The 13017-nt window shown below is 51.4% G+C and overlaps 1 protein-coding gene across 1 annotated transcript in view; it reads right to left on the bottom strand.

Moving 5' to 3' along the window:
* AGO2 (argonaute RISC catalytic component 2) overlaps positions 1-12173 on the bottom strand; it is a 114520-nt gene extending 102347 nt beyond the window's left edge. The window contains exon 1 of the mRNA XM_060195959.1: positions 11977-12173. Coding sequence (XP_060051942.1) covers positions 11977-11998 — 22 coding nt within the window. The 5' untranslated portion in view covers positions 11999-12173. The remainder of the gene's footprint in view (positions 1-11976) is intronic.
* Between the last annotated feature and the right edge of the window lie 844 nt (positions 12174-13017).

The raw sequence follows: 13017 nt of genomic DNA, 5'->3' as shown, positions 1-13017 counted from the left end.
GTCTCCCTCTCTCCCCCTTCTCTCTCGATTTCTGGCTGTCCCTATCCAATAAAGATTTAAAAAAAAGTCACATTAACTTTTTAAAACATGGTGGGGGGGGTGGTTGAGCAATAGCGCAGTGGTTAAGCGCATATGGCACAAGGCAAAAGGACCGGCGTAAAGATCCCAGTTCAAGCCCCCGGCTCCCCACCTGACTTGCAGGAAGGTCACTTCACAGGCGGTGAAGCAGGTCTGCAGGCGTCTATCTTTCTCTCCCCCTTTCTTCCCCTCCTCTCTCCATTTCTCTCTGTCCTATCTAACAACGACGACATCAATAACAACTATAATAATAGCTACAACAACAATAAAAAGACAAGGGCAACAAAATGGGAAAGCAAATTAATTAAATTTAAAAAATTGTAATAGCCACAACAATGATAAAACAAGGGCAACAAAATGGGAAAAAAATAGCCTCCGGGAGCACCTAGCCCCAACAATAACCCTGGAGGCAAAAAAAAAAAAAAAAAAAAAAAGGTGGCACGCAGCTGGGGGGGGGCGCGCTTCTCAAGCAGTAGAGCAGGGCTGCAGGTGTTTTCCTTTCTCCCTCTCCTCTCCCAGTTTGCGTCCTGTATCCAGTAAGTAAAAATAAAATGTTTTCGCCATGGTGGAGCAGTGCTATAGGTGCCTCTCCTCCCCCTCTCTGTCTCTTTCTCGCCATCTATTACTATGTGTGCTTAACCTGGTGCACCACCACCCAGGCCCCTTCTCACCATCTATTTGAAAAACAGATCAGAAGGAACAAACAAGTTGTGTCGGCACCCTGGTAGTGCCAGGGGTGGGGGGCAGCAGCTGAAAGGGGCCAGCAAGATAGTGTGCTGTTTTGTCAAATGCATGACCCTAGGTCTAGCCTGGACCCCCGAAACACTGAAGGAAGCTTTTGTGCTACAATGTCTTTCTCTGTCTGTCTGGAGAAGTAGATCACCAGTGACTAGGGCTGGATCACCAGTGACTAGGGCTGGATCACCAGTGACTAGGGCTGGGAGGGCTAGAGATAGTTTGCCAATGGAAGAGATGTGCCATACATGCATGAAGCCCAGGGTTCAAGTCCCAGAGCCACACAGGAATACCAAGGGAGGCTCTACTCTGTACATCTCTAAAGCTTTTTAATGGGGAGAGGGGGGATCCAGCCCTAGGAGTAGTGTAATCAAACATGTCTGAAGCCCCAGCATGGCAAAAAAAAAAATTAACTTGAGATGGGGAGGTGGCTCACTGGTATCACAGAAGCAAGGTTCTATGTCACTCCTCAGCATTAATAATAATAGTAACAATAGTGGTCTGGGAGGTGGTGCAGTGGATAAAGCTTTGGAATCCCAAGCATGAGGTCCCAAGTTCAATCCCCAGCAGCACATGTAACCAGAGTGATGTCTGGTTCTTTCTCTCTCTCCTGTCATTTCTCATGAATAAATAAATAAAATCTTTTTAAAAAAATAAACAAAATATGTTTTAAAAATAGTAATAATAATATGGGGCTGGGCGGTAGCACAGCAGGTTAAGTGCACATGGTGTGAAGCACAAGGACCTACACAAGGGATTCAGGTTACCACCCCCAGCTCCCCACCTGCAGGGGCGTCATTTCAAAAGTGGTGAAGCAGGTCTGCAGGTGTCTGTCTTTCTCTCCCCTTCTCTCTTCATTTCTCTGTCCTATCCAACAACAATGATAACAATAACAATAACCAACAAGGACAACAAAAGGTAAAAAAGTGGCCTCCCTGAGCAATGGATTTGTAGTGCAAGCACTGAGCCCTAGCAATAACACTGGAGGCAAAAAAAAAAAAAAATTCAAAATAATAATGGTGAACAAAAACTCAGTAAAAAAAAGCTGCACAGGCACTTCAGGACCAAAGGTTGCAAACCCTCCCCTACACACACACACACACACCCCTCCATGTCCCTATACCCCACACCCCGTCTCTGTAGGAATCCTCCCCACTTCTTTCTTTCTTTCCTTTTGTTGCCCTTGCTGTTTTATTGTTGTAGTTATTATTGTTGTTATCGATGTCATCGTTGTTAGATAAAACAGAGAAATGGAGAGAGGAGGGGAAGACAGAGAGGGGGAGCCAGGGGGTTGAACTGGGATCACTTTGCACCATGTGCCCTTAACCCGCTGTGCTACCGCCCGACTCCCTCCCCACTTCTTCTAGCCCTTGCTGCAAGCCTACCAGCTGCTTTCTCAATACACCTGCCAGACCTCCACAGCACAGGCACCTCAGCATGAATATTCTCTTCTAGCCCCTGGGAGTCACTGCCTAGCTGCCTGACCATCAGTGTCCCCGTCCTCACTGCCCACCTCCCTCCCTCACATGTGCTCCAACACCCACAACTACAGGTCAGGGTGTAATCACCAGTCAGTCAGACATTCAGACACCTTCCAGGAGCATGTCCCCACGTTTAATGAATGGCACACTTGGAAAAACAGCAGCATGTGATGGAACAAAGCGTCCCCAGCAACAACAAACAGGAAATTGTCTTAGATCCACCTGGTTGTGATCAAGCTCATCATCTAAAGATAGGAGCAGGCTGCCAGAACGCCACTTACTGGGCACCTGCTCCCCAAAAGGTCTGTGTCGACGGCTCAGCCAGGGAGAGGAGCTCAGCTCAGGCTATTGACACTGTTTTGATTCCCCAGCACCACACAGACACAGAGCACCTGGTGGACGTTATTATCAGAGATGCCGCTGGTCTAGTGTTTCCTAGCCCCTTACCCCAGGAAAGAAAGGACCCAAAGGTCAATAAAGAGGGTCATGGGACAGGTGAACAGACAGTCAGTATAGCACAGCACCTGAGGTGTGCAGAGTAACAGACACACCCACAGCAGTGGAAATAGGGAAGATTCTAGGTGCTTCCTGTGAGCCAGGCACTGGGGCGAACAGCTACAATTTGCCTGCATTGTCTTCTCTGAGCAGAGCACCATCCTCCTAGGGAGGAGGAGACTGAGGATCAAAAGGGCTAAGTGCACGCCCGGTAATTGCAAAGACAGATGGAGTGAGGTCGGCCCAACCTGCTGAGTCTGTCACAGTGAGGGGAGACACCCTACCTCGTCACAGTGACATCTACAAATCCCAAGAGTGCCAGCACCGGAAGCCCTGCTATCTGTCCAAGGCTGTCCTCTGGACTGCACTTACTTTCCACTCTCACTTTCTAGATGTATTTACCTAGCAATTCCTTTGTAGCCTACACACAAGCGAAGCCACCACATCCACAGAGTTCGTTCGCACCTGTTTGGTCTGCCACACAAGGGTGGGAGGGCCACAGCGCCCCCCGAAGGCTAGGAGGGCCACCACCAGAACCGGCTCAGAGCTGCACTCAGGCCCTAAGCCAGTTCAGTTCAAGGACAGAGGGCCAGCAGCTTGCTCACTTGCTAGAGCACACGGCATACAGTTTATGCAGCCATGGGCCTGAGCCTCGGGAACACTCGGGAACACCATGGGGGGTGTGGAGGAACGTCACGAATAGTGGAGTGGTTGGGAGTTGGGCGGTGGCACAGTGGGTTAAGCGCACGAGGCACAAAGCGGAAGGACCAGCATAAGGATCCCGGTTCGAGCCCCCGGCTCCCCACCAGCAGGGGAGTCGCTTCACAGGCGGTGAAGCAGGTCTGCAGGTGTCTCTCTTTCTCTCCCCATCTCTCGCCATTTCTCTCTATCCTATCCAACAACAATGACATCAATAACCACAACAATGTTAAACAACAAGGGCAACAAAATGGAAAATTAAAAAAAAAATAGTGGAGTGGTGCTGTGGTGGTAGAAAGGAAGAAGAAAGGAGGTGGGACGAAGGAGAAAAAAGAAAGGCAGAGGGGTGAGGGGAGGGGAGGGGGAAGGAGAGAGGGGTCATTGTTGACCTGGCAATGGCTAGAGCATCAGAATATGAAGAATGAGGCCTGGAGTTCAATCCTCAGCACGGCATGGGCCAGAGTGCTGCTCCACCCTCACTCTCATAAATAAAGAAATCTTAAGAAAAGGCAGGGATAGATAGCATAATGGTTATGCAAAGAGACTCTCATGTCTGAGGTTCCTAAGTCCCAGGTTCAATCCCCCACACCATCATAAACCAGAGCTGAACAGAGCTCTGGTACAAAAAAAAAAAAAAAAAAACTTAATAAAAATAAATAAATAAATTGGGCCTGGGAGACCACTCAGTGATACTGAATATGAGCAAAGCCCTGGGCTCATTTCCCAGTGTCACATAAAAAAAGGGGGGGTAAAAAGTTGGAAAAGTGGGGCAAAGTCACAGGGCTGGAAAACACGGTGAGCAAGTAGCCAAGTGAGTGCCTCCCATATTCAAAGTCCAAGAAGGAAACAGCAAGCACCTACCTGTCCTCAACACCTGAATAAGCCGAGTCCACCTCCACCCTGACAGATAAACCCCAGAGGCTGTTTTATTTCACCTGGAGTCAAAGTTGGCGTCTCAGCTGACTCTGACCTATGAATGGTAGTACCTTTCCTGTGTAAGTTTCTCACTACGGGAGCCCAGAACCTCCAGAAATAGCTCAGAGCAGCTCTGGGGATGGTTCACTACTACTGCAGTGAACGGTATATTGAGTCAGGCTGGTGTTAAGTCGCCTTCACAGCAGCTCACAGGCTGCTCCGGACTCCACCCACAGCAATGAAGACAATCCTCACTGACAACAAATGGGGGGATCTCCTCCCACCCAGCTCTAGTAAAATTGGCGGACATAGTGGAACCACACCTGCAGCCAAAGGATAGCTGGAGGAGTGTCTATGAGACAGATGGAGCCTCGAGAAGCTTAACTTCTACGGTCCTTCACAAAACCCTCTGTGGGATATCATTCATTTCCTAGCCAGGCTCCTATTCGGGCTGTCATCCAGGAGTCATCCTCAGCTCCACTCCCAAGGGAGGTGCTCCCTGCGGTGGGCTTCAGGCTCATTCATTATCTCCCTGTGCCCCTCCCAAAACAGCATTTTTTTTTGCCTCCAGGGTTATTGCTGGGGCTCAGTGCCTGCACTACAAACCCACTGCTCCTGGAGGCCAGTTTTTCCCATTTTGTTGCTCTTGTTGTTATTGTTACCACTGATGTTGTTTTTGTTGGATAGGACAAAGAGAGAAATCAAGAAAGGAGGGGAAGACAGATGGGGAGAGAAAGATAGACACCTGCAGACCTGCTTCACCTCCTGTGAAGCGACCCCCCCCCCCGGAGGTGGGGAGCCAGGGGGCTAGACCCGGGATCTTTACAGCAGTCCTTGCACTTTGCGCCATGTGCACTTAACCTGCTGCGCTACCGCCCGACCCCCACCAGCAAATTTCAAACCCTGCCTCAAAGGATCATATTGGTCCTTCGCTAGGCCTTCAGGCAATTCTGCTGCCCCTCCCTGGGTCTGGCCCCACCCACAGAGCCCTGCCTGGCCCTCTACCACTTCCCCTCCTCCAACCAGAACCTTCTCCAGGGCCCTGCAGGCTCCCAACGCCTCAGACTCAAGCTTTCATTATCCTTGCCTATTGTTAAGACCTTGACAGGGAGCAAAGCCAGTGCAATCAGACCCTCTAGCTCCACCCCAGCTGGCCAAACACCACTGAGCAGAGCTGATGAGACATGTGGGAGTCTCTCTCCAATTCTGACTGCTCCACTAGGGTATTCGTTTGCTGGACTCTCCCTCAAGAACAGGGGGTTATGGATTTACCAGGCAGCCTCAGATCATCATCCTCACATCGGACCTAAAGCCACTGCCATGAGTTGGACGGTAGTGCAGTGGGTTAAGCGCATGTGGTGCAAAACGCAAGGACCGGGAGCCCCGGCTCTCCACCTGCAGGGGAGTCACTTCACAAGCAGTGAAGCAGGTCTGTAGGTGTCTATCTCTCCCCCTGTCTTCCCCTCCCCTCTCCATTTCTCTGTCCTATCCAACAACGACGACATCAATAACAACAATAACTAAAACAATAAAATAACAAGGGCAACAAAAGGGAATAAATAAATATTTTTTAAAAAAATGTCACTGCCACCAACCACTTGCAGGAATGCTTCTGAGTTGACAAAGTCTTAAGAGATATGGACTTGGGATCCGACCATTATCAGCCTCCCTAGTTCTGGATGCTTCTACTCCCAGGCAGCCGAGGGGCCCATGTCTATCACTTCACCCGTAGCCAGTCCACACGGAGAACCCCCACTGTTGTGGGCCTTGACGACCGGCCTAAGATTTCCTCTCCTGCATACTCGGGCCTCTCTTCAACCCAAAGAGCCTCCTGAATTAACTTTTGAGGACAGTTAGACAAGCCTCCAACCCGACCCCCGATTTACTCAATGGCCCCAGAGCCACATGGGTACTTCTGATACAAACTAGCGTCAAGTTCTCACAGGCCATGCTGGACCCTGCGATTCTATGAGCTCTTCGGAAAATGTGAGGCCGCTGGGGGGCTCGATGTGTGTGAGGCCATTGGGGGGCTCGATGCCTATAAAAGAAACTGCTCTTAGTGTCCATTTTTCCTTTTTTTTTTTTCCCCCTGTGATAGAGCAGAGAGAATTTGAGAGGAGTGGGAGAGATAGAGAGGATGGGAGAGGCCTGCAGTACTTACTTTCCTGCTTCTGAAGCTTCTCTCTTGCAAGTGACGAGTAAGAGCTCAAACCTGGGTTTTAGTAGATGGTCACCTATGAACTTAACAAGATGCTCCAATCCTCCCCACCCCCCACAAGCTAGAAGGTTTAAACCGCTCCACCTGCAGGGGGAAAGCTTCACAAGTAAAGCAGTACTGCAGTTGTCTCTCTCCCTTCCTCTCAATTTCCGTCTCTATCCAATTAAAAAAAAGAGAGAGACAGAGAGAGGGGTTTACACCCACGACTCTGGGGCCTATCTTCAAGCCTCAGGTTTAAGAAAAGCTTTTAGCCAGCTCAACTACCTGCCTACTTGCCCACTGGGATACTCAATGTCTACCCTGGTCCCAGGGAGGGATGATGGTTGATCCTTGGGGGCCTAGGATAAGGTTCACCCTAGCATGAACACTTTATCATGTGCAAATCTCCAGGATGGAACCCTGGCACCACTCGGGAGCACTACAACACCCAAGGAAGCTCCATAGGTGATGGAGGGGGGAGCAGTAGTATGGAGTCTCTTCCTATCTCTTCCCCCACCCCCCTCACCAGAGCAGTCCTCAGCTCAGGTGCAGGAAACTAAACCTGGGAATTGGGAGCCTCAGGCATAAGTCTTTGCATAATCACTATGCTATCTACCCCAGCCCCTTTCTACCTCTCTATCAGAACTGAAAAGAATAAGGGAGAGGGGGGAGGGCCTGAGAACCATGGTGCTTATGAGGGGATGGGAGACACAGAGTATCGGGGAAGAATGGAGTGATTTATGCTGACCATAAATGGTTGTGAAATTATACCCTCCCCCAATGTCAGAATTTTGCAAAATTCTGTTGAATCACTAAAGGAGGGGGGAAAAAACACAGCCCTAGAGTCATAGAACCACGAATATTCAGGGCCTTAGCAACACATGCACACACCCACCATCTCACCTGCAAAATGCCCCAATCTAAAAGATCAACTGTGTACTAGCACAGGTTACAGTGCTATCAAAAGATAAGTCAGAAGGGCACAGCTGTTTGGTCACGAAAAAACGAGGGCCTTGAAAAAGAGACACTGGGGGAGTCAGGCGGTAGCGCAGCGGGTTAAGTGCAGGTAGCTCAAAGCACAAGGACCAGCTTAAGGATCCCGGCTCCAGCCCCCAGCTCCCCACCTGCAGGGGAGATTCACAAGAGGTGAAGCAGGTCTGCAGGTGTCTATCTTTCTCTCCCCCTCTTGTCTTCCCCTCCTCTCTCCATCCTATCCAACAATGACGACATCAATAACTGCAACGATAAAAAACAACAAGGGTCACGTGGCGCCAAGCGCAAGGACCGGCGTGTAAGGAATCCAGTTACAGCCCCCGGCTCCCCACCTGCAGGGGAGTCGCTTCACAGGCGGTGAAGCAGATCTACAGGTGTCTGTCTTTCTCTCCCCTCTCAGTCTTCCCCTCCTCTCTCTATTTCTCTCTGTCCTATCCAACAACGATGACATCAATAACAACAACAACAACAATAAGAAACAAGGGCAACAAAAGGGAAAATAAATATTAAAAAAGGGCATCAAAAAAGGGAACGAATATTTAAAAAAAATTTTTTTTAAAGAAAACAAAAGAGAGACTGAACATTGAGGTTCTTGTTAGAACCATATAAAGAGAGGAAATGGGGGGCAGGAGCACAGTACACCTGGTCTAAAGAAAGAAGACTAAAATTGTAATGTCCTCAGTAATTAAAGTTATATGTGTGCTAGCTCTATACTTTATTTTTGGCCTCCAGGGTTATCACTGGGGCTCAGTGCCTGCACAGCGACTCCACCATTCCTGGTGGTTGGTCAGTCTCTTCCTTTTTTCTTTCTGATAGAGACAGAAGGGGGGGGGGGGCACGATAAACCTGCAGCACTGCTCCACCACTCCACTCATGAAGCTTCCCCATAGGTGGGGGCCATGATCTTGAGCCCGGGTATGTGTAAGGTGCAAAACCACCAACTATCCCTCGTCTTTTAAAAATATTTTCTTGGGGGTCACCTGGGTTGTCACTGGGACTCAGTACTTATACAACTCCTCGACTTCCAGTGGCTTTTTTTTTTTTCCTTACATCTAGATAAAAAGTGAGAAAGAGATGGAGAGACAGGAAGAAGAAATTTTTGCAGCACTGTTCCACCACTTGTAAAACTTCCCACCCTCCCCCACAGGTAGGGATCAAGGGCCTGAACCTGGGTCTTCACACACAGTGATGTGTACACTCTACCAGGTGTGCCACCACTCAGTCTCAGATTCTAAATGGAAGCCTACAAAACAAAGAACTCTGATTTCCATGTTGTTACATTAAAATTCAGAACCCATGAGTAAAAAGACTATACAGCAACAGTACACCAAACTTGCTCAGGTTTCACCATCCATGGAGGTCCTCTTGTGCCATACAAGGTGGTCTCTCGAGGTGCTGGGTATGGAACCCTAGGGCTGTAACCAGGATAAGGGGTGTGCTTTATCAACAAGCCCCTCAAATATAACATGTTGAACAATTTACAAAAGAATACTTAAATGTCCAAACTGGCCCACGTCACCTATCTTCCCATTATACATAATAAAGCCACTAGCACCATGAAGATTTATGACACTGAAGCCAGAAGTACTTGTACTTGTACACACACACACACACACCATGCATTCCAGGCCACGCAGCCTGCCTGGAGGTCAAGGCTTCTAAGCTACAAGCGCACTGTTATTATGGAACTGGTATACCTTCACTGAAATAAGTGGAGGTGCAGGAGAAGTTGTTGATGTACAGGAGTTAAATGGTACTAGAAACCAGTGAAAGCTACTTAATATATTCTCCAAGTCACAATCCTTTAGAGCACTCTCAAATAAGTCTTAGATGTCAGAGGTTACTGTGTATCAAATGAGAGATGGAGTTAATGCCCCAGAAGGCTTTGAGCGCAGTAACAATTCCCCTGGAGTAAGCAATTGCTCCACACTCAGATCTTTTCAGTAGTTAAAAGGGGAAGGAATTTGTCCATCTATGAAGTTTCAGGGCACTAGAGAACCCTAGACAAATTATTCCAGTAGTTCAAAAGACCAAGAGATGGGAATTCAAACTAAGAAATAGTCTAGACATCAATCCACATATGTAATGTGTATACCTATATAGTAACAGTAAATCCCAATAATGGCCTATTATGAACTCTATTTTCTAAAATTAATTCTTTTAGTTGCTTAAAGGAGTGGATTCAAGTTGGGAAGTACATGACTATTTGGAATTTTTACAACAATTCAGACTGTCTCCTCATAATTTTAAATTAGGAAATATAATACCAAAAACTTTCATCGAAGAGGCTCTGTTCCAAAAAGTCCCTTATACAAAATTAAGTCTTAATGTGTAGAATAAATCCAAACCACACCACACCCTTATAATTACAGCACATTTCTATTTGGGAATTTGGGTTCATTTCCATCCTGCCATTAACTAAGGACTACCTTACAGACCCATTTATTTTTTTAACCAAAGCTGTTCAATCCCACGGTGGGTTTTCTTTGTGAGTAGTAAGGCCCTCTCCCCACCAGCCATGATGTAGACACCCACACTGGGGCAGGGTCTTCAGAAGGCTGTTAGCCACCAGAAATAGGAGGACTAGAGCCTTTCTTGTCTTTTTTTAAATGAAGCAGAGAAGGAAACATCCCTGTACCAGACATACATACAGTTAAGGTACCGGATGCTTCCGGAGGCTCTTATTCCAACCACACCCACGCTCTGCTCTGCTCTAGTCTGCATGTAACAGGTATTCCTACTGTGGGTCAAGGTCAGAAGGGTCTGACAGCCACTTTTCTAAAGAAGCCACAGAGCCAACTTGGGAATCAGACGGCCTGTCCTAATACAGGCCATATGACCTTGGGGGAGGCTCTTAACCTCTGAGCCTCTGTTTTTCTTCAAAGTGAACACCACCAAGTTCAGTGGCTTCCACCAAGTCAAAAGCAACACAAAAGCTTGACCTTCATCAAGGTTCTCCACTTTTTCTAGGTCTTGGGCTGTTCAACTAGGTACCTTGGGGGTTGGGGGGAGGGGGTGGTGAAACAGTGTGGTGGCTCCACTTGCTTTACAGGACCCAGAAATTGTGAGAATAAAGTGAAGGGGGGGGGGGAGGGAAGGCCCAGCCATGTCAGAAGGCTGACAACTGCCCAATCCAAGCTTCATGAATAATCATAATCTGTCCGTAAGTTTAAGTGTGTGTGTCTGTGTGTCCGTCCGTGTGTGTGTCCCCCCCGCCTAGAGTGTGAGCACTGTCTACCTTGAAACCATCGAGGCAGGGTGGTCAGGCTCAGGCCTCGGAGAAGCTTCCCTTGAGTGGCATCAGGAAAAGACACAGAGAATTCACAAGGCAGAGGCAGCAGTTTGGAAATAGTCAGGGCAGTGGGGGTGGGGCGGGAGGGGAGGAGGAGAGGACGCGTCAAAGGAAGCGGGGAAAGGCTACCAGAGACCCCAGGGCAGGAGGCCTGGGTCTGGGGGAGCCCCGGCATGGGGTCCCGACCCGGCGGGGCCTGCAGGCTGCTCCAGCCTGGCGGACAAAGGGGCCGGGCTGCACGAGCCGCGGGGCCGCGGCCGGGAAATTTAGGAGCCACGTGCCTGGCGGGAGCAGGAGCATAAGCTGCCCGACACCGGACCCTCCACGCGGTGCAGCCTCCGGGGACCCCAAGTTTAAAAGAGGGGGCGGGGTGGGGGGGGAGTGTGGAGAATGGGGTAGCTGAGCTCCGGCCTCAAGTTTCTTTACAACTTTTGCAAAAGCTGGCGGTGCCGACCGGGAAGAAGAAAAAGAAGGGGGGGGTGTGCAAAAGGAACCCACACATCTCTTGAGCTGCCCCTAGGAAACTGTAAAAGGCAATTAGCACTTGAATAAGGAGCTGGTGTCTGCAATGGCAGTGAGCCGCGCACGCAGTTTTTTGTGTTTTTTTTCCCCCTGGGGGGGAGGAGGGGGTGCCGGAGGGGGGGGCGCTTCCTGTGTCCTCCCCTGGAGAAGTGATGCACACGGGGGGCTCCCTCTCCCCGCCCGGGACGGGCCCCCAACACGGCCTCCCCGCCCACCCACCCCCCAACCTCCCTCCATCCCGAGAAGGGGCCGCGAGGAGAAAAGCGAAACTGAGCGCGGCCTGGACCCGGGATCGGCCTCTGCCTCGTCCCCGCCGCGGGCCGCGGGCCCAACCCGGCCACCGGAGCGGGAGCTGGGGGGCCGGTGGCCCGGGAGCTTGGAGCCGGGGATCCGAGGGGCCGGGAGCCGGGGGGCTGGGAGGCCGGGGGTCCACGAGCCGGAGCCGGGGTCCTTCCCGGGCCTCCGCGCCCCCTCCCGCCCCGGGCACAGGCCGCGGGGACCCGACGACCGCCGAGGCCCTCCCGCCCCGCGGGGCCGGGGCCGCCAACCGCCCGGGGGCGAGCACTCACCGGGGCCGGCTCCCGAGTACATGGTGGCGCCGCCGAGGGGCTCCGGGCCCAGGGCCGGCCGCGCGCACCACGGGGCCCCGACGCCGCGAGCCGCGAGCCGCGAGGAGCCGCCGGCCGCACGATCAGCCCCGGCGCGGCCGCCTCGCCAAACAGGTTTACCCGACGCGGCCCGGGCGGCGGGCGGAGGCGGCGGGAGGGCGGGAGGGCGGGCGGGGGAGGGGGCCCGGGACCCGGGAGGGAGGGAGGGGCGGGAGGGGGCGGGGCCGGCCGAAGGGAGGGCGGGGCTTCCCGTGAGCGCAGCCACTCAGCGCGCGGCGTCTTCCGGGAGGGGCGGGGCGAGCCGCTGGCGGCGCTGGGAGACTCCTGGGAGAAAGAAAAAGAGAAGCCGCCCCTGGGCTCGGCGGCCGGAGCCCCTCCCTGCGGCTCCCGGGGGGGCGAGCGCGACCCTTCCCGGCCGCCTGCTGGCCGCGGACTGCAGTCCTGGCATCGCAGCCGCCTTCTTTTTCTTTTTCCTTCTTATGTTAAGTGAAAAACGTAACTGGATTGTCCGGAAACTCGGTCCAGATGCAGAGCTTGAACTTGAACAGGGCCCCACCTTGGAGCACGACCATACCGCCACCTCCCGGGGCAGCGCGCCGCCAGGGACTCGGAAAAATCTATGCACACAACTTTTCCTTTTGTAAGGGTTCTTGTGGCTGTTGTTGTTTTGGTTGGTTTTATTTTGTGTGTGGGTGTGTGTGCGGTGAACGCGATAACCACTACACTACGGAAACAGGCGGGGTTTTTTGTTGGTTTGTTTTGGTTTTTGTCCACCTCCGTGGTTGTCAGTGATGTGAATAAAAGAACACTTGCCGGCTCACCAGGTTAAGTGCTCACCAGGTTGAGTGCACATGGCGCGAAGCGCAAGGACCAGCGAAAGGATCCCGGTTCGAGCCTCTGGCTCCCCACCTGCAGGGGGGTCGCTTCACAAGCGGTGAAGCTCGTCCGCAAGTATCTTTCTCTCCCCGTCTTCCCTTCCTCTCCCACACTTTCTCTCTGTCC

The sequence above is a fragment of the Erinaceus europaeus genome, chromosome 8 (assembly GCF_950295315.1).
Source record: "Erinaceus europaeus chromosome 8, mEriEur2.1, whole genome shotgun sequence".
Classification (NCBI taxonomy): Eukaryota; Metazoa; Chordata; class Mammalia; order Eulipotyphla; family Erinaceidae; genus Erinaceus; species Erinaceus europaeus.
Note: the sequence above shows the minus strand (reverse complement) of the source record. Positions and strands in the feature narration are given on the sequence as shown.